The 22,497-nt window shown below is 43.0% G+C and overlaps 1 protein-coding gene across 5 annotated transcripts in view; it reads right to left on the bottom strand.

Annotated features, from left to right (window-relative positions):
* Positions 1–7,783: 7,783 nt before the first annotated feature.
* Positions 7,784–22,497, bottom strand: part of LOC140717100 (uncharacterized) — a 50,161-nt gene continuing 35,447 nt past the window's right edge. For 2 of the 5 annotated variants that reach the window (XM_073030315.1, XM_073030325.1), the window contains exons 3-8: positions 18,598–18,678; positions 16,694–16,816; positions 16,522–16,605; positions 14,461–14,568; positions 13,442–13,475; positions 7,784–9,170 (exon numbers count right to left, since the gene is read on the bottom strand). In XM_073030315.1, coding sequence (XP_072886416.1) covers positions 13,450–13,475; positions 14,461–14,568; positions 16,522–16,605; positions 16,694–16,816; positions 18,598–18,678 — 422 coding nt within the window. In that variant the 3' untranslated portion in view covers positions 7,784–9,170; positions 13,442–13,449. Of the gene's footprint in view, positions 9,171–13,441; positions 13,476–14,460; positions 14,569–16,521; positions 16,606–16,693; positions 16,817–17,476; positions 17,602–18,597; positions 18,679–19,536; positions 19,655–22,497 lie in introns of all 5 variants that reach the window. The other 3 variants (XR_012096445.1, XR_012096444.1, XM_073030335.1) reach the window with 3 other exon arrangements.

Below are 22,497 nucleotides of genomic sequence, written 5' to 3'. Positions count from 1 at the left end.
CTGTGACAACTGGTCTTTGATTGCCACAGATCTAGCCCACATCAGACTGCGATTCTCATGCTTCATCCACTTCATCTGGTTTGGTCTGGTTTATTCCTTTTCCAATATCTAATGTTATCTTCAATTTCTTCTGAACCATAAAGGGCTAAAATTTCCATTGGAGTTTGCCATTCTTCTGCCGTGAATCATGCATTAAATCTATAAACATCATCTATTGTTTGCCTACTGTTACTGCTTTTAATGTATGTTCTTTTTCTGCCTATGTAGTTTGTCCCACATACCTACATTCCTTTTTCTTTTTTAAGATACTGGCTTGCTATCCCAGTACAGAATTATATCACATTTTGATCAGTTTTGTAGACAGGCCTCTAAATTGCAAGATCATTAATTAATGAATACTTTGTGCAAAATACTGTCCCTAACTAGTCTGTTCAACTGAAATGTCCTGAAAAATCGACTGTGTACTCGTTTCCATAGATATTACCTGGCCTGCTGAGTTTCTCCAGCATTTCATGTGTGTCACTTCAAGGTTCGACATGTTGTACATCCAGCGATGCTCTTCTGCACATCACTGTTTTAATGTGTGATTATCTGAGTTACTGTCACCTTGTGTAAAAATACATTGATGAATGTAGAGCACTGGATGGAGTTTATATGGATTTCAGCAAGGCATTTGATAAGGCTCCCCATGCAAGGCTCATTCAGAAAGTAAGGAGGCATGGGATCCGTGGATACCTTGCTTTGTGGATCTAGAATTGGCTTGACCACAGAAGGCAAAGTGGGGATGTAGATGGTTTGTATTCTGCATGGAGTATGGGGACCAGTTGTGTTCCGCAGAGATCTGTTCTGGGACCCCGACTCTTTGTGATTTTTATAAATTATCTGGATGAAGAAGTAGAAGGGTGTGTTAGTAAGTTTGCTGATGAGACAAGGATAGTCTGGAGGGTTGTCAAATGTTACAGCACGACATCTGTAGGATGCAGAACTGGGCTGAGAAGTTGCGGATGGAGATCATCCCAGGTAAGTGTGAGGTGGTTCATTTTGATAGGTCAAATTTGAAGACAGAATATAGTATTAACGGCAAGACTCTTGGCAGTGTGGAAGATCAGACAGATCTTGGGATATGTGTCCACAGGACACACAAAACTGCTGTGCAGGCTAAAAGTGTTGTTAACAAGGTGTATAGTGTGTCAGCATTCATCAGTCGTGGGATTGTGTTCAAGAGCAGTGAGGTAACATTACAGCTATATAAGACCTAGGTCAGATCCCACTTGGAGTACTGGTCACCATTTCTGGTCACCTCACTACAGGAAGGATGTGGATACTAAAGGAAGAGTGCAAAAGAGACTTACAAGGATGTTGCCTGAATTGGAGAGTGTGCCTTTGGAGAACAGTTTGAATGAACTTGGCCTTTTCTCCTTGGAGTGACAGAGGATGAAAGTTGACCTGATAGAGGTGTATAAGATATGAGAAGCATTGATTGTACAGATAACCAGAGCTTTTTCCCAGGGCTGAAATAGCTAAAATGAGGGGTATAGTTTTAAGGTGCTCGGAAGTAGGTGCAGAGGGGATGTCAGAGTTAAGTGTTTCAAACAGAGAGTGGTGGGTGCATGGAATGGGCTGTCAGCAGCAGTGATGGAGGTGGATTCAGTAGGGTCTTTTAAGAGACTCTTACAGAGGTACATGGAGCTTAGAAAAATAGAGGGCTATGCTGTAGAGAAATTCTACTGAGTAGGTTACATGTTCGGCATAACATTGTGGTCCGAAGGGCCTGTAATGTTCTGTAGGTTTCCGTGTTCAATGTGCTGTCAGCTTGAACCGGTCTGGCCATTCCCCTCTGACCTCTCTCATTGACAGGCATTTTCACCAACAGAACCACCCCTCACTGGATATACGCGTGCTCAAATTTGAGTTATTTTGGGTTTGTGCGATGATACACATTTGCAGGATCTGCAATGTTTAATTTTAACAGCTAAGGTAGTAAAATAATATTCAAATAATTGGCTTTATTTTACAAGCATAATGTGAGAATCAGTTGGGTTAGCTTCTGTGTTGTTAGTTGCATGGCATTGAGGGAGACTGGCTCCCACTGCAGTCTGTGAGTTCTAAGGGGACTGATGATGAGAATGTGAGAACTGCAAACAGTTCCATTGATAGGGTGGGACGTACCTGTGGAGAGGGCAGATGTTTAGTGTGTGAGGTAGTGCCACCCACCCAACTATTTACATTGGGCTTCCATGTGCTCCAAATGTATGGATTCAAGATGCCTGGATGAGCTCCCACTTTGAACAACCATTGGATGGAGATTCCCAGGAGCAAGTGTGAGTGTTATAGTGCACTTCAAGGAGGCTTTCAGTACAATCTTAAATCTGACCACCTCTACCCATTGCCTGTGTAAACAGGATAGATGCAAAAGATATTATTGTGTATTATTGCTTGATTGTTCGTTAATAATCTTTTCTCTTTTTGTGTTTGCTGTTTGTTGCTTTTTTGCATATTGGTTTTTGTCCGTCCTGTTGAGCGCAGTTTTTCAGTGATTGTGTTGTGCTTCTTGTATTTACTGTGATTGCCCACAAGAAAATGAATTTCAGGGTTGTATCTGATGACATATATGCACTTTGGTAATAAATGTAATTTGCACTTTCGCAAATGCATCAATAAAGTGCTACAGCCAAAATCAGTTGTTGCTGCAATTTGGAAGCGATGACGAATGGCTTTTGATTGCCTGCCCTGAACCCCGAAAGATGCATCTTATTGCATCGCTTCCTGTCGTGTGGGGCGCCGGTGGATTTTGATGGAACGACCAGCGGAACAGCGCAGTAGAAGCGGCAAGTGGTCTCCGGCGATTACTCACGGTGCCGGTTGGCGCAGGCTGCCCCGCTAAACTGCCTAGTCATAGCGCCCGTCCTTCATCGTTCGTGGTCCAGGTGACATTAACATTATTTTACACGTGAGAAAGGCTTCCAATGTTGCCAGTAAAAAGAGTGACTGATGGTGGTGGTGAAGTAAACATTTCGGAAGTCTGCATAGGAAGGCAAAATAGAAACTGAGGGAAACTGGCGGAAGCAAGATAACAGACCGGGAGCTGATGTCGGTAGGACAAAAGGGGAGGTGGAAGGGGAGAGGGAGGGTAAGGGGTGGGGGAGAGAAGAACGATGGGGACGGGGAGGGGAGGAGAAGACTGAAGGGGCTGAGGGAGAAGGGAGAGAGAGGGGGAGTGGAGAGGGAAGGGGAGAGAGAGGAAGAGGGTGAGGGTGGAGAGGGAGGGGGTAGAGAGAAGAGGTACAGGGAGAGGGATGGTGGAGTGAGGAGGAGGGAGTAGTGAGAGGGAGGGGGTAGAGAGTGGGATAGGGTAGTTAGAGGGGAGAGAAGGAGGGGGCAAGAGGGAGTAATCAACCAACCCACAATAGTTACCTGATTGGTCAGGGCATCAAAGGATATGGTGAGAAGGCAGGTGTATGGGGTTGAGTGGAATCCAGGAACAGCCATGATGGAATGGCTGAGCAAACTGAATAGGCTGAATGGCCTATTTCTGCTGCTATGTCTTATGGTCCTATGTTTGCTGCAGATGACTCCCTTCCAAGATATCACATTTCTTCTGCTTCTTCTCGTGCCCTTAGGTGGAGTCGTCGGGGTGTCATCATGACAAGCTTTGCACCAGCTTTTTGGTGCACACATCATGTGGTGTGTCTTGGGCATCTGAAACCTGGCGGAGCCCATCCCTCTCCAGGTTCGACCACAGCCGATTTCCTCCAACTGGGTGGCTCACCTTGGTCGTCAACACGTGGCCGTTATAGTTCATCTGAGAACCTTTCTGTCCCAGCCGGTGATCGCATCATGGAAGCCTTTCACCCAGTGGTGCTGTGTTAACACCACCCCCTCACATTGTTTAACCCACCAGCTAATGAAGTTTACTGGGGTATGGCGCTTGGAGCCAACACGGGAGAGATTTAGGAGATGGATGAGGACCGGTGATGCCTGTCCACCCTGTCTGGTAGGGAATAGCATGCCAGACATCAAAGGTACTACCTCTGTCTAGAGCCCCCTATATTTATATCTGGACAAGATAAAGTTTATGCAAGTCTCATAACAGGGAAGACAAGATTCAAGTACCAGGATCCTCATCAATTACATACAATTATGCATGTTTTCTCCATCTCTACACATAAAGTATGTGTCGTTCCATGAATTCAACCTGTTTCTGAGTTATTGGCAGGAACTTTGGATTGTGATATTATAGTGATCATTGTCAATGAAAATTGCAGAGTCATTATTATATTCAGATCAGCGATATCTGTATTTGCAAGAACTATACCCTACTTTGAGGTTATCTTTAGCACTGATGCAAAAGGCAGCCTTTACAGTGAACACCTGAAAGGACGTAACCTTATCATCAATCTCAGGTTTAAACATTGGCATACCATACCCCAATGAATGCATAAATAGGACTGGTCTAGACAAAACTCAACAGATGAGACAGATAGTGTTGGCACAAAAGATCCAGATTAAGATGGTGTGTGATGCATGTGATGACTGTGTTTCCATAATACCCCTGAGAAGAGTGAAGGAAGGACACCAAGTTGTTAGAGCACAATGCTGGACAAGGAAAAGATCATGTGGTTGTTAAATGTCTACAGTAATACCTAACATTGGTGAGTTTTGTAATGTTTCTTCTCCGAGGATTGTCACTTTGTTGTGGTGGGAGAGGTTTGGGAGTCCCTGAGATCCCAAGAGCAATGCCATGTGGAGGTTAACCATCTGGCTCTTAGCCCCTGGTAGTGCCACCCAAGCCAGTCAGGTCAAGGGGGATGTTCGGAAGAGGGATCCAACCAAGACCTCAATTGTGCCTCTGGCAGATGCATGATGCATCACAATGGCAGTGCAGTGGAGGAAGGCTGTAGTATTGAAGCATCCTGTCATCATTTGTGAAGTGGGGTGCCGTGCCCAATCATAATCGATTGAAAATGGACGTGGGAGCACAAAAAAACATCGGGAAATCTCCAGGAAGACCTTCTTCGTTGCTGCTGCTGCTGCTGTGAGGTCCGGGACTCTGCTGGGAAGAACAGGCCCCCAGTCCTCGGGGTCGTGTTGCCGATGGCCGTTGGCGGGATCATCTTAATACGGTCGGCAGAGGATGGTGCTCGGAGAAGCTGTGCCGGAGGAGATGGTCGTCGGCTCGGAGGTTCAACGGACTCGGAGTCCTTTCGACGGACTCAGGTCGCTTTAAGTGTGTGCTGCGTCTGCGAGGCTGAGTCTGGCTGCGACTTGGAAGTCCATAGCGTGGGTACTCCCTTCTGCTGCCGGTGTGGGATGGCGAGTCTGTCGGGACCCTGGGGACTTGTGGAAACTGTGGTGATTTCTGTTGAACTTACAGTCCTTTAACATCTTGGACTATTTTTACTGTACCCATAGTCTGTTTTTTTTAATCAATTATGGTATTGTTTGCACTGTTGTAACTATATGTTGTAATTATGTGGTTTTGTGCAGGTCTTGTAGCTTTAGTTTTTGGTCTTGTCTGGTGGATTTGGAGCTCCTTTCCGGGGAACGCGCTAGACCGTAGCGTGATATTAATACGCAGCAGCCTCTCCAGACTCTGGATTGGGGATTGCCAAACGTTACGTGGATTTTCTGGTGTAGTCTGTTTTGTCAATGCTTTTGTGATATCATTCTGGGGGAACGTTGTCTCATTTTTTAACTGCATTACATTTGTGGTTTCTAAATGACAATAAGCTGAATCTGAATCTTCCGTTCCCAGTTACTGAACATTGACCCTGATCTGTCAAGGACTGTGTGGTGGCTGCCCATGTATCAGCCCACCCACAGTAAACAAGCTCATGCACAGGTGTTCTCAATTAAGGGAATACCCCCTTAACATCCTGAATTAAGTCCTGTTGTGTGATGATAAGCAAGTAATGATGGGGACAGGATTGTGAGATCAGAATACTGGGTGTGGATCCTGGATTGGCACCTACAGTCACCGAAGACCCTCCAATAGACAACTTCTTAAGAGAAGAACATGCTCAACTCAAGTGATTGTGCTGCTACATTTGGAATGTGTCTGGTATGTACTGGGATATCCAACATCCAGAAGAATTAACAGCATCTGGAAATTGATGTGATACCTGTAAGAATACTTTGTAATTTATTTCATCTGGCATGTGCCGAGTCATCAAGATGGGTAACAATGCAAAAATAAGGACATTAGACTGAGCTTTGTGTTCAATGGTTCAGGAATTTTTTCAACACCTTCTGGCTGGTTAGTGATTTAATAACTGCAGGTTAATGGGTTAGGCACTGAGGAATAGGTTCCTCGTACGTTAATCTCAATGTTTGCTATCTACATCTTCATTGCCTGGTGCCGTCTTTGCTCACTTGCAGTGTCTCATGTACATCCATTTATTTTTTCTTCATCCTTTACAGCTGAATCAGTAATTGATAGAATGTGATAAGATTGTTCCCACAAAGCACCCAATGGGTTCTTGATCAGGACTCCCTCATGGGAATTGTGTGTCCTCCTTCCACTGGAGAACCATTGAGAAGCAGACTGAAGAGCTTTGGTTGCATCTACAGAATATTCAATGAAGCTGACTATTGTGCTTAGAGCAAGAGTCTGGGGAGGCCAGAGGGCCATAGTACACCCTCCTCATAATACTTGATCAGTATTTGTTTGATAGTCCCTTTCATTTGTTCCATCTGTCCTGACAATTCTGGATGATGTGGACTGAGGGAGAATCATTCAATGTTCATCAGGGAATATAGTGTTGCCATTAGTCAGAGTCAATATAACACGGCAATCCACAACTAGTGCTGTGGTCCTCAATCATGTTTTACTCTTATGTGTAGTAGTGGCTTTCCTTGCTGGAACAGGCTTCACCCACTTTGAGAACATCTAGTATATATGAGTATCCTTGTCAATTTGTTCAGGTAAATCACTTGGAGTAAGAGGATCTAGATGGGGTTGGAGTACTTAACTGTATTTATTGTTCAGTATGGCATGCATCTCTCCAACATTTGTTAAGCTTAGAGGCTTGAATTACTGATGCCACTTCCACTAAGAGAAGCTGCTAGTCATGTTCTAACGTATCCTAGTGAGTGTATCTACTGTGCCCGTAAGGAAGCAATATCACTAAGGCTACCAGTCCATGACCAGTGTTATATCTCCATGCCCAGTCATTGTTCAATTTCCCACCATTTAGGACAACTTTCCTCTGTTAGAAGACTGAACTTGCGTTTCTCAAATATGCTGTATGTCTCTATGTGCTAGAGTTCAAGTTTGTTCTCACAGAATTAGTTAATGGATTCACTTCATTCATTTCTTTTCCTCCTCTCTGTACTCTCCTTTTTCCCTGCTTCATCTGCTGGTCCACTTCTACAGCTTTCAACTGTGTCCATTTTGCAATGGCCTTTACATTTCAATACAGCCACCTCGGATGGAAATTGCATGATCTGCATTAAGTATTGTACCATCTGGCCATTTTTGCTTGGGGTTCCTGGAGCTGTAAGAAATCCCCTTTGCCCCATAGATTTCCAAAATTGTGAACAACTCTGAAAGCCTATTGTGAGTCTGTGTAGATGTAACTGCTTTTTTCCCTCCTTCCATCTCAGCCAGGGTTTTTAATTGTGTCTGTTGCAGAGAGGTACCAGAAGCCATAATTGCTGATAGCTACACTTCATTTTCAGAGACAATAACTCATTCAAACATCTTCAAATCATCAAGGAGCTATCTTGTAATTTGTCATAATTTTCCTTTTCCTTTGTCACTTTTTCAGTTAACACACATGTATTCTATAGACACTTCAGTTTTTATTATGCTGACATTGTTACTTAACACATTCTCTCTTAGTTGTGATAGAACTATACATGTCCATTTGGCTTTCTTCTTCCCCTCAGGCATTCTCTGGATCTTACCCAATGCCTTGTTAGTATCATCCACCTGATATATTACATTAGAGAGCTGGCGAATATTACACTAAAGTCAGCATTGATGGTAGATTTTGTTCTGATTCCCTCACCAGTCATATCTAGTTGAATCATTAGAGCATGTATGGTCAGAAAGTGTCACCATATTGAAGAGCAAACAGATCTGGGAAATCAGGTACATAATTTATTGAAAGTGGCGTCACAGGTAGGTAGGGTCATGAAGAGAGTTATTGGCAATTTGGACTTCATTAATCAGTGTAACAGGTAAGCATTATGTTATTTTTTATTGTTAAAGTGCACTTATTTATTCATGCTGGTAATGCTAAAATGGTTGCCTGTGCCTTTAAGAGAAAATGGTGACATCATTATGCATGTGCGGAGTAGGAAAAGGAGTTAATGTTCTAGAAAAAACATTGAGTTCTGGATGTATGGTTAGGAAAGGTGTATAATATTTGATACTATCCATGCAAATTCATTTATACTTGTTTGTAAGTCCAGAATATCAATAATTTGACATGTTTTACATGTGGTTGATTTAGAATTTTGCTAAGGTACTGGATAGCATGGTTGTGTAAAGTTCCTTATCGGCCTGGTAGGTTAGTCTTTCTTTTAATTTAACTACAAGAACAGTATGTTGTAAATATTTTTGTGTAAGTTTATTTTTGCTTCATGACCAGTGAATGTAATGGAGTAATGTCACAGCGTGAGCGAGAATTCATTTCAAGGACTAGCCTATGCGTGTTTGAAAGTGAAGTACGAGTGTGCCGAAGTGAGTGTACCACTTAGTTAAGATGAGATGTATTTATTCATATTTTTGATATCGTATACAAGGTGGAGGGTTGGTAGGATTCTAATGTTGTTTGTATTGTTTTTTTTAAAATTGGTTTTGCATATTGGTTTATTGATTTTCATACTGTATAAACAGCATTTCAAGGATCGATTCTTTGGTTAGAGACTCTTAGTTTGGCGAGGGTGTTTTTTGTATCAGACACCTACCCAGTAATACATTCTAACAGTGCTTTGAAAGAAAAATACAGAAATCATTAGTAATGCTGTAATAATGTGCTTCAAATAATAGTGCCATTCCATAGGAGTGAAGGCAAATATTTGTCCTATTGATAGACAAAGTTTTTCCGCTGGTACTCAAGTCCAGGACTGACACCCATCATATCCATTTTAAAGAGTCTGAAGCGAATCAGGTGCAGCACCCAGCTCTATGAAATACTGAAATCTTACGATTCTTCATTATCCTAAAAAAAACACAAAGCATATTTGTTATATGTAGGGATCAATATTTTCACAAATTGCCAGCAGTAAATAACCATACTGGACAGAGAAATGGACGAAACAGATGGTGGGAGGTTTACAACTATCCTGGTGACCAGGCAACACAACCAAATGCTGGAGGAACTCAGCAGACAAGGCAAGATCAATGGAATAGAGAACAGTCAACATCTCGGTCTGAGACATCGATTGTACTCTTTTCCATAGATGCTCCCTGGCCTGCTGAGTTCCTCCAGCATTTTGTGTGTGTCACTTGGATTTCCAGCATTTACATATTTTCTCTTGTTTGAGCCTAGCAGCCAGATGCATTGTGGGGAATATTCTAATACAGGCAAGCATGTTAAGAAGGGAAAGCAGATGTCATCTACATGGGTTTTCAGAAACAAACAAACCATTAATCAGCAAAATTAAGGCACATGAAATTAAAAGTTCGTAACTGACTGGGGTAGAAATAGACTAAAAACAAGCAGCATAAGGGGGGGTGTGGCCTGGGGGCAGACACTGCCAGCCTGATACACCAGGCAAGGTAATTTGATTCCAAATGATTGGTTTGTTGATCATTACAGAATGTCTCTCTGGGACTTCCCACTCTCTCCTGTCTCACAGCCCCTGTCTCATGGTTGGGACCATGATCACTCTCTCCTTGCCCCATTCCCACTCTCAGTCCACAATAGAGACCCATATTAAAATCAGGTTTATCATCACTCATATATCATGATTTTTTTTACAGCAGCAGTACAGTGCAATATATAAAATTAGTGTAGTTCTGTCCAAAGGTCTTCAGCAGCCTAGCTGTATACAGAAAATGTGCCAAGAAATTTGCACAGTACTGTATGTGAAAATGTCAGAGCATGTTCGGTATAATTAGCAAAGGGTACGAAATCCAAGTTTTCATAACGAAAAGCGAAGAGTACAAAGGCAGGGATGTTATATTGACTCTGGTAAACTGATAGACTCCAACGGAACTATTATATCCATTTCAGGGACTGTGACACCATAGAGAAGATGTAAAGAAGTATTTGCTGCAATTGTTTCATGAATGATGTATTTCAAGTGCAAGGTTAGATGGTGAACTGCCATTTGCTTTGGAGCAGAGAAAGATGAGAAGGTATTTCAGACGGCTGTATAATATCATGAGTGACCTAGTTAGGTTCAATGGAGCACAGATGTTACCCAGGCAGACATTTCAACGGACAGAAAGCACAATTTCTAAAAATGGGAATAGATGCACATCAGATCATAAGAGACCATAAGACCGTCACAAGTAGGAGTAGAATTAGGCAACTCAGCCCATCAATTCTGAACCACCGCTCCATCCTGGTTGATTTATTATCTCTCTCAACAGCATTCTCCTGCCATCTCTCCATCACCTTTGATGCCCTGACAAATCAAGAACCTGTCAACCTCCTCTTTAAATATACTCAATGCCTTGGCTTCCACAACTGTTCATGGCAATGAATTCCACAAATCCATCATCTCTGGCTAAAGAAATTCCTTCTCATCCCTGTTGTAAGTGGATGGCCTCAATTCTGAGGCTGTGACCAGTGGTCCTGGACTCACCATTAATATGAAATTTTCTCTTCACATCCACTCTATCTAGGTCTTTCAATATTCAATAGATTTCAATGAAATTACCCGTCATTACTCTAAACTCCAGAAAGTATAGGTCTAGAGCCATCAAATGCTCCTCATGCGTTAACTGCTTCATTACCAAAATAATTCTCGTCAACTTCCTCTGGACCCACTCCAGTGTCAGCACAATTTCTTAGATAAAGCACACAAAACTGCTCACAATACTCCAAGTGTGGTCTGACCAATGCCTTAAAATGCCTCAATCTCATATTCTGGTCCTTCTAAATGAATGCATACATTGCATTTGACTTTCTTACAACTGACTCAATCTCCAGGTAAATCTTTAGATAATCCTGCACAAGGACTCCCAAGTCCCTTTGCACCTCTGACATTTGAATTTAATCTGTTTAGAAAATACGCTACACCTTTATTCCTTCTACCAAAGTGCATTTCCCTACACAATATTCCATCTGCCATTTCTTTGCCCATTATCCCAATCTGACTAAGTGTTTCTGCAGTCTCCCTGCTTCCTCAACACTATCTGCCTGTCCACTTATCATTGTATTGTCAGCAAACTTGGCTACAAAGTCATCAATTTCTTCAACCAAACTATTGACATAATGTATAATGTGAAAAGAAACAGTCCCAACAACAACCACTGTGGAACACCTTTAGTCACTGGCACAAACTAGAAAAGGCCACCTTTATTACCATGCTTTGTCTCTTGTGGGACCGCCAGTCTTTTATCCATGCTAGTTTCTTTCCTTTAGTAGCATGGGCTCTCATCTTACCAACAGAGCCACCCCACCCCTCTGCCTACTTATCTGGCCTTTCAATGAGGATGTGGAAACATTGGAAAGGGTACAGAGGAGATTTACCAGGATGCTGCCTGGTTTAGAGAGTATGGATTATGATCAGAGATTAAGGGAGCTTCTCTTTGGAGAGAAGGAGGATGAGAGGAGACATGATAGAGGTGTACAAGATATTAAGAGGAATAGACAGAGTGGACAGCCAGCGCCTCTTCCCCAGGGCACCACTGCTCAGTACAAGAGGACATGGCTTTAAGGTAAGGGGAGGGAAGTTCAAGGGGGATATTAGAGGAAGTTTTTTCACTCGGAGAGTACTTGGTGTGTGGAATGCATTGCCTGAGTCAGTGGTGGAGGCAGATGTACTAGTGAAGTTTAAGAGACTGTTAGAAAGGTATATGGAGGAATTTAAGGTGGGGGGGTTATATGGGAGGCAGAGTTTGAGGGTCGGCACAACATTGTGGGCCGAACAGCCTGTAATGTGCTGTACTGTTCTATGTTGTATGTTCTAATACAATGTTTTCTTGGATGTTAAGTTCCTAACTAGTATCTTTCAGCCACAACTCACCGATGCCTATAATATCATGCCTGCCAATCTCTAACTGCGCTACAAGATCATCTACCTTATTCCGTATACTGTGTGCATTCAAATATAACACCTTCAGTCCTGTATTCATCACACTTTTTGATTTTACACTTCACCTCATCCCATTGATTGCAACTTTGCCCTATTATCTACCTGCCCTTCCTCACAGACTCACTTCACAACGTTTCAACTTGTAAACCAACTGCCTATCCTCAGTCCTATCACTCCAGTTCCCATCCACTGCCAAATTTGTTTAATCATTCCCCAACAGCTTTAGCAAATCTGCACAAATGATTTTGGTCCATCTCCAGTTCATGTGTAACTCGCCCTTTTTGTACGGGTCCTACCTTCCCCAGAAGAGATCCTAATGATCCAGAAATCTGAAAGCCTACCCACTGCACCACTTCACCAGCCACTCTTTCATCTGTACTATCATCCTATTTCTTGTCTTGACAAGCACATGCCAGGGGTACTCCAGAGATTACTATCTTGGAGGTCCTGATCTTCAGTCTCTTCCCTAACTCGCTACACCAACTGTGCAGGACCTCTTCCCCCTTTCTGCTGATGTGTCAATGTGCACCACAATATCTGGCTGCCCGCTCTCTCTCATGAGAACTTCCTGCAGCCACACAATCTCATGACTGTCCTCATAACCATTGAGTCTCCGATGACTATCGCTCTGCCTGACTTTACCCTTCCCAGCTGAGCCTCAGATCCAGACACAGTGCCACTTGCCTGGATGCCCTGCTGCACCCTGATGGGTCATCTCCCCTCCACCCAGCAGCAACCAGCGGCACACTTGTTAATGAGGGGAACAGTCAGAGTGGAACCCTGCACTGACTGCTTACTCCCCTTACCCCTTCTGATGGTCATGATTATAATTGGAACTCACTGCTTGAAGCTGTGGTTAAAACTGTATCAATCAAGGCTTTGAGAAGTGAATTACTCAGACAAATGGAAAAAATAATCTGCAAGTCAGTGGGGGGGGGGTGCGCAGAAAGCAGTGGAATGAAATTCATCAGAGTTCTGTAATAAACCTGACATAAATCTAATGGGCCAAATGGCCTCCTTTTGTATTGTAACAATTCTATGAAACAGAAGATTTTAGAAATTACTTTAAATTATCAAACTTTTGGTACGTGCTCACTGATATTGAACCCCCAAACCCACTCTCATCCCGAAGCCGGATTTGCATCTTATTTTTATAAATGCAAATTAAGCTAGCCTTATAACAGAGTTCTAGACAATTGCAGACATGTAGATGATAACATACCTGCTGTCTCACTTCAATGTTTTCATTTTCGTTTCTGTATATAATAAATAAAATAAACCTTTATAAATTCCAGATAGTTAACAAAGAACATTGTTTCTCATCACCATTTTTCTGTGGAAAAGTCTGATTTGACTTAATCTCTTATATTTTGGTCGAGGTCAATGTGGTTTGTAATTGAACATACAAACCTCAGGGACCTTAGGGACCTCAGGGACAACAGACATTAGAAGAGGGCTAAATCAACATAAAACCATTTTCCTCATTTTCTGGGGCTGATTTCATTGGGTGTACTGTGAAATTATACTCATGTGGTCAGTGACTTTATTTGGACATAAACTCCTGAGCTCAACAGAGCAGAGAATATGGATGTATAGTAATCTCCTATTGTGCCAGGACTGTGGAGCAGGTGATCCAAGCAGCGGCTCCTTTGCTCCGTGTTGGCAAGGGGTTGCAAGTTGGTACTTATGTGTGACAAGGTTGAAAGAATATAGCAAGCTGGGGCTGGGACTGAAAAGCACTTTGCCTCTCTCTACCCTCAATAGCAGGTCACAGGTCAGGGTCTCTTCATTCCCAAAACTGAGTTCAATAAGATATGTCAAGACAGAAGCCTGGTGTCATAGTGATTGTGTAGCCTTGGGGCAGGCTGACCTGGCAGTATCACCTTCAGGATTAGGGTCTGTGGACAGTGAGAGTCTTTTAGCAAAATGGGAATTCAGGGGAACTTGTAGTAGCCTTTGGCTTCAGGGAACGTAGGATACGCATGTGATTCGTAATAAAGACTTGTAGCCTTGTCCATTTGCTAACCCTAAGAAAAGCAATTTAGTGTAACAACCTGTGCTAGGGAATTGACATTTCTGTGATGACATTGTGGTTATAAAGGAAATTAAGATAATATACTGAGACAGTTTCTTCACAACTGTTCTACTTTAAAAGTTAATGACAAAATAGTTATGTGAACATTTTCATTTCCATTCTGAATTCTTCAGGAAGTGAAAGTGAGCAAATGATTTGATACTTACGGTATTTACAGCGATATGTTGCAAGGAACACAGACATTATAATAACACAGCTGACCAATAATGCAATCGGTATGCTCCATGCTAAGTTGCTGGTGGGACAACTTTGATCTGAAAATGTGTGACAATGAAACACTGAGTAAATTGAATGTCTCCCAATACAACACTTATTTAGTAACTTCACCATGGTAAACAACCCAAAGAATTTTTATTGAGCATTAGCAAACAAGCACATAAACTCTTCTCGGGCTTCCAGGTGGGCACAGGTGTCAATTTTAACCAACATTTCAATTTCAAATTCTGCAATAGGAGACAGAATCTATTTCAATGTCCAATAGTATGGCATCAGGCTGCTTTATCAAGGGAATGAAGGGAATCAAGTCTATGAAGCAGTTTCCACACCAGGCTGTGATGCATCTTTATAGGATGCTTTCTATGGTGCATCTATAAAAATTGGAGGAGTGCCATATTTCGTTAGCCTCCTAAGGAAGCAGAGGCATGGTGCACCTTCTTGGCCATGGAATCTATATGTCATACAGGGGTGTTGTATCAGGACCCAAATGCAGGACGCAGCCTTGGCTAGGGAAGCATGACCAGGACGAGGGACTGGGAACAAGGGGCCTGGGGTGGACTCCGAGCCTGAGACTGGACAAGGACCCAGAACCTGGGTCTTGCCTCGGGCTCAGACCCCCAAAACCAGGCGAAGACGTGACGAGGCTTGGCTAGAGACTTGGGGTCTTGAGGCTTGGCTAGAGGCTTGGGGTCTTGAGGCTTGGCTAGAGGCTTGAGGCTTGGCTGGAGACTTGGCTTGAGGCTTGGCTTGAATCTGGGGTCGAGGCTTGGTTCGAGGCTGGGGTCGAGGCTTGGCTTGAGGCTGGGGTCGAGGCTTGGCTTGAGGCTGGGGTCGAGGCTCAGCTTGAGGCTGGGCATGAGGCTCGGCTTGAGGCCTGACGCTGGGGTCAAGGCTTGGCTAGAGCTTGGAGGCAGACTAGGAACTGTACATAGACATAGAGCCAGGACTTCTCCTTCGACAAGCCAGGACTCCTTTTTCACAAGACATTAACATGAGACTGGACAGAACATAGACATAGAGCCGGGACTTCTCTTTCGACAAGCCGGGACTCATCTTTCACTCCACACCAAGGTGGGGCAGGACCGTCCGTCGGGTAACGGCAGAATGGCCGGACTTACCTGACGGAGGCAAAGACAAAACAAGATAGATTCCCCCCGCAGGGCAACAGCAGAATGGCTCAACTTACCCCACAGGGTGAGGACAGGAAGAGACAAACACCGAAGAACGACAGACAGTTCCATCTCAGCATCGGGGTTGCTCCGACTCGCAGTAACGGCCAGCAACCTTGGTGGCTACGGAAACAACCAGATCCCTACCTAGCTCGAAGTGGCTAACGGCCACCCAGCTGGCCCGGGAAATGGCCAAATCCATACCGCAATGACAGCTCCGACTACTGCCAGCAAGGCTCCAAGAAGCAATGGTTCTCCAAAGTAGCCTAAAGATGGCAAGTGGCCGTTCCAGCCTTCCACCAGCCATTTACTCCATGAGAATCTTGCCAGGGAAGCTTGACAAGATGACCCACCCAACCACACTCAATCCCAGGGCCACTTATATTCTCAGCCAACAAGATGAGCATCAGGTATCTATGGTTTAGTCCAACCGAAACAAGGGACAGCCGGAGGACCCGGAGTCCGGAGCACGCGGACCGCGAACCGGAACGCGGACCCCAGCCCAGACCACAACACTACATGGTTAGATCGAGACAGGTATTAGCAAGGTTCACTCCTAAAGAACTTGAAGCTCTCAACCCTCTGGAAATCAGCGCATATGATGTAAACAGGAGTGTGTGCATACCCTGGAGTCAACAACCAGCTCTACTGTTTAGCCAACATTCAAGCAAGGCTTGTACATCCATAAAAAATAAAATGTATAGATTGCAGATTAATCTGGGTTTAACCATGGTGATGGGAGTGGCCACTTCACACAGTACCTGTAACTTCAAAAACATGCTGAGTACACAGAAATGCCAATGTTTGCAAAGTTAGACTCACAGTTTTGCTGAATCTCTTCCTTCAGGATAGTGATCGAAATGGGGAATATAATGAAACCACTGAAATCAGTGAAAGGTTGAGATCCTGTCAAACGTAAACAATATAATTAGTTGCAAGATTCAGTTTTATTGTTAAACCTAGAAATTTTTTAAAATGATGAACTGTTCTTTACCTTTCTTTCCTTGGAATCTCCCATTAAAGGAGCAGCTGAATTTCAGAATAACGATTGGTGTAATTATGGCCAAAAACAGGACAGAGACAGTGCATAATGCAACAACAGATATAAAGGCAGCACCTGGAGGAAAAATTCAACAATACTGGTTGGTAATTGGTAATGTACTTAATTTTGTTCCATATTCATTTTTCTGGGCCTTGGGAGCAGGCGGTGAACTTTTTTTGAATCCTTTGAATTTTCACCAGCTGTTTTTCAAGATTTAAAGAACATTTATTATCAAAGTATGTATGCAGTATACAACTCTGAGATTTGTCTTCTCCACGGACAACCACAAAACAAAGAAAAACATCAACCCCACCACCCCCACAGGCACAAAACACAAATTGGACAAATGGCACCAAGAACATCAACCACCGCACCTCTGCCCGCACGCAAAGGCAACAAGAAAGAATGTGTGAAAACCCTGAATACAAAACACAAAATTGAAAGAGTCCATATTCAGTTCAGCTCAGTGTTCATTATCTACAGGCCACCCCGATTCATAGTTGCCCAGAACAGTAGTAGATAAAGGAGAGACCAGGACCTGCAGTCCAATCCAGAAACCACAGACCCAAAACTCCAGCACCATTCTCTGACAGCATCGTAGGAGACAATGACCATTGGAACACATGGACCTTCCCTTGGGAGCAGTGAGCGAGAGGGAAAGACTGTCACAGGCAGACAACTTCCTCTGGCAGCAGCGAGCAAGAGGCTGGTATCTGGCACTGAACTCTTACTTGCCTTCCACACTCGCCTCGATGTTTCAATTTTCTTCAGTCTTTTAATCGACAAACTCAGTGATAAATTGAGTTATCGTGGGCTCACCTCAAAGCTTCTTGGCCTCCAGGCCGCTGACTTTCCCTCACCTACTCAGAGAGAGCAAAGCCTCAGAATGTGTGAGTGACATTAGACTCTGGAACAATGAAAATTAGTGAAACATTTAGAAGTCAGGATAGATATGACTTGGAAAGGAACATACTGGTGATTGTGACTCCATGCATTTGCTGTCCTTTCCTTGGCAATTTGAGGTGTGGATTTGGAAAGAAAATATATCAATGTAAGAGATCACAAACAAGAGAAAATCTGCAGATGCTGGAAATCCAAGCAACACACATAAAATGCTGGAGGAACTCAGCAGGCCAGGCACATTCTATGGAAAAAATTCCAGTCAATGTTTCGGGCTGAAACCCTTCGGCAACTGGATTCAGAATGGGACAACCAAAACAGGTTTTAATGGTAGGTTAAGGCATTCAGAATGACATCTGCACCTGTACATTGCTTTGATAGTCTTGACAAAGATTTTTTTACCCCGATTTAGAAACCCTTATTTTTGTCTGAGCCTAAGCCTTCTTACATGAGCAGATGAAATGTGTACATTCTCCACAAGGATTTGGAGTTAGACCCAGTAATTATTCTATCGTATTTTTCCACTTTCCTACTCATCATTCTATTCCTTACTAATAAGTTCCTTCTCCTTGAATGAAAAATGCAGAATCAGCTTTTAAATTTTGGTTATTTCATTTAAATACACAGTTTCCATTGCATCAATCATGAATTTAATGTACCGAAGATTGTGTTATTCTTGCACTAACTGGAATTGATTCCCCTGAGGGGTGACCTTATACAGGTTATCAAATCATGAGATCATATTCCTCTCCAGGGTAAGGAAATCCTGTTTGATGGTTTCTGCGATTCAAAGAGCATGTGAGGTGCCGGTTTTTCCACGTAAAGGGTACTGGACATAATGGAATAAGGTGACAGTGAAAGTGGTAGAGATGGGTACAATAACAATTCACAAAGGACATTTGGAGAGGGTCACTGAGCTTGAGAGGAATACAGATCAAACACATCTTTGTGCTCACCTTTAATCGCAATCCAGGAGATGAGGGCAACAAAGGTAGCAACAACAGACAAAATGTTGCAATTAATGAGGCTCTGAAACACTGCAGAGAAATGAACAATAACATTAGAATGGCTTAATTCCACTTCAACCTACCTGACAGCTATTTATAAACATGAGTAAAATGTGCACAACCATCATCTAGGGTAATATTGAAGGGACCTGGCTGGATAAGACTGACAGTGATACTGATAGTTTTGTATTTCTTAACAATCTTTGAGCAAACACTCAGTTTCACTCTACTAAATTCAACTTTCAGTTACATACTAGATGCACCTGAAATATTTTTTGATTCATTAATTATGTTATCAGTTTCACTGCACCTTCCTTCCTTTCCTTCTTCCTGTTGAATCTATCTCACCAAGCAGGTTCCAGTGCCTAGTAAGAAAACTTCTCTAAACACATGACATTGATAACCTGCCCTCCAGAAAAGTCACTAACACTGTACTCTCCATTAAACCAGGGTTGATTCCCCGGCTTGGTAGTCATGGTGATAGAAGTAATAGACCATATAGAGGTTACACAATGCATTTCTGCCAACAAAAATGATCCACCATGTTTAACAGATGCCTGGTTTTAGAGGTGCAAATCTGTTCTACTGCAAGTCAATCCTGTTCAGCATGCTTGCAGAGAAACACAACATGATGGAAGGTGCAAAGACTTGCCTTCACAAGGCCTGTGAGGCACTCACTTCCAGTAACGCTATTGTCGGCAGAAGCATCCACTACAGGTGGATTAGGAAGGACAAAGCCAATTCAGTTTATCCCTCCCATGCCTCAGACCCATACTGACAGCGATATCTTTCTGGCTAGCTGGTTGATTTATTGAGGTGATACCCAGCAAAACTCGGTGATGGATATTGAAGCCTCCCAACCTAGTCAACATTTGACACATACACTACCTTGGTTTGAATTCTTCTCCAACCATGACAGAAGCAAGAATCAACTGTGAGAGACCAAAGATGATACCAGTCCTGTGATTGATTCAATAATAATAATAATAGTCTTCACCAGAAGCACCTGTTATTGAAATATTCACATAATAGAACAGAGACAGAGAGTTACACAGGTGCTTTGACCCAAATTATCCATGCTAACCAAAGTATCTTTCTGAGATAGTCCCATTTACCTGCATTTAGGCCATTTCCAGGGGTTCCCAACCTGGGGTCAATGGACCCCTTGCCAAATTGTGTTAGTCCAAAGATTTGAAACCCCTGTTCAAAACCTTTCCTATACACGCACCTCTCTGAATGTATTTTAAATGTTGCAATTGCCTCTACTGCTTTCTCTGACAGCTTGATCCGAATACCCACCACCCTCAGTGTGAAACACCTTTCTCTCAGTTCCCCCTTAAATCTTTCCCTTCTCACCTTCAACCCAAGACCTCTAGTTTTAGACTGGGAAGAAGACTGCGACAATCCAACTTTTCTATGTTCCTCCTGTGTGCCTTTAAGCTCTACAAGATCACCCACCCATCAGCCTCCTTTTTGCCAGGGAAAAGAGTCCCAGTCCATCAAATCTCACTGTATAAAAAGGCATCAGGGAAAATGAATTTGTTTGTAATATCGGCCATTTGGTTTACCCTTCAGTCTCAGGAAATTCAGTTTGTAACCTTGAATTAGGGCCTGGTTGATGTCGCTTCAAATCCATACTGATTGAACGCTATTGTCTACTGCATTACTGCAACTGAGTTGTCATGCCTACCAGAATGCATAGTGAATGTTGTCTATTCAGTGATGCCTGCATTAATTTAATCATCCATTCAACTCATTACAGAAGGCCTCAGTGAGTTTATGTATTGTTTGAAAACAAACCTTGATCATTCCAGTGTATACTTAGAAAAAGTGATGCCTTGTATGCAGTCACTGTTGCAATGTGGAACTTGCAGTTTGTAAGAGGAAGGATTAGTCAGTGATGTGATGAAAGAGAAAATTGATTTGTTTATACTGGTTGAGAGATAAATATTGTAGAATACAAGAGAGAACTCAGAATCACAATCACATTTAATATGTCATGAAGTTTGTTGACTTTGCAACAGCAATTCAATGCAGTACACAATAGTAGCAAAACCCTGTGAACTACAGCAAGTATACACTGTATATATTAAATAGTTAAAAGAGAAGTGCAAAAATAGAAAGAATAAATTTGTGAGCTAGTGTTCATAGATTTAATGTCCATTGCGAAAACAGATGGCAGAGGGGAAAAAGCTGGTCCTGAAACATTGACCGTGTGCCTTCAGGCTTCGGAACCACCTTCCTGATGAAAGGTATGAAAACAAGGCATGACCTGGGTGATGGTGGTCCTTAATGATGGACGCTGTCTTTTTGAGGCATTGTTCCTTGAAGATGTTCTGGATACTACAGAGGCTAGTGTAGATGGTGAAGCTGGATAACATTACAACACTCTGCAAGTTACTTCACTTCTCTCTTTCTCTTCTGAAAGAGGTGCTACACCCAAAACAGGGTCATGGCCTAGAGTGTACATCCTTCTGCAAGAGCACTTCCAAGAATGCAGTGTTTGAAGGCCATTACTTCCCACGGGGCACAATCTAACATCATGAATTCTCGGAGGCTTAACTGCAGATGAGCTAAACACCTTTTATGAACACTTTGACAGAGAATAAAACTTGACCTGTGGGAAACCCTACCAAATCTGGTGACCCTGTAATCTCTGTCTCAGAGGCCAATGTCAGAACATCTGAACATTTTTCATGAGGGCAAAGCCTTGCAAGATGTCAGATTCTGATATAGTTGGTAGGCCACTGAAAACCTGTGCCAACTAACTGGTGAGAATGTTGAAAGACATCTTAAATCTCTCAATGCTGCTGTTGGAGATTCCCAGCTGCTTCAGAAGGGCGACCATTACACTGCTGCCCAAAAGGAGCTGGGTGAGCTGTCTCTACAACCATTGCCCAGAAGCACTCATATCTACTGTGATGAAGTGCTTTGAGTGGTTGGTCACAGTCAGAATCAACTCCTGTCTAAGCAAGGAGCTGTACCACTGCAGTTTGCCTATCACCAAAATACATCTACAGTAGAAACAATCTCAGTGGCACTCCACTCAGCCATGGATCACCTGGACAACAGTAATACCTTCATTAAGCTGCTGTTTATTGATTACAGCTCAGCGCTCAACACCACCAGACTCTCAGTACTAATTAACAAGCTCGAATCTGGGTGTCTGTACCTCCCTTTGCAACTGGATCCTTGACTTCCTCATCGGGAGATCACAGTCATAACAGACCCACCACTGTACTGTCTCTACACTCATGACAGTGTGGCTAGACACAGATCAAATGCCATCCATAAATTTGCCGATGGCATAACTATTGTTGGCAGAATTTCAGATGGTGACGAAGACGTGTACAGGAGCAAGATAGATCAGCTAGTTGAATGCTTGCAACAGCAATCTATCAGTCAATGTCAATAAGTCCAAAGAATTGATTGTGGACTGCATGGAGGGGAAGTTGAGGGTGCACACACACCAGTCCTCATCAAACGATCAACAGTGGAAAGGGTAAGCAGTTTCAAGTTCCTGGGTGTCAGAATATCTGAAGATCTGTACTGGGCCCAACATATTGGTGCAATTACAAAGAAGGTACAACGGTGGCTGTATTTCATTAGGAGTTTGAGGAGACTCACTATGTCACCAAAGACACTAGTACATTTCGACGGAAGTATTGTGGAAAGCATTCTAACTGTTTACATCAACAGGAGGGGCCACTGCATAGGATCAGAAATAACTGCAGAAAGCTACAAAACCAGCTTCATCATTGGAACTAGCCTCCCCAGCATCGGAGACATCTTCAAATGGCAATGCCTTAAAATACGGTATCCAGCATTAAGAACCCCCATCACCCAAAA

The sequence above is a fragment of the Hemitrygon akajei genome, chromosome 2 (genome assembly GCF_048418815.1).
Source record: "Hemitrygon akajei chromosome 2, sHemAka1.3, whole genome shotgun sequence".
NCBI lineage: Eukaryota > Metazoa > Chordata > Chondrichthyes > Myliobatiformes > Dasyatidae > Hemitrygon > Hemitrygon akajei.
Note: the sequence above shows the minus strand (reverse complement) of the source record. Positions and strands in the feature narration are given on the sequence as shown.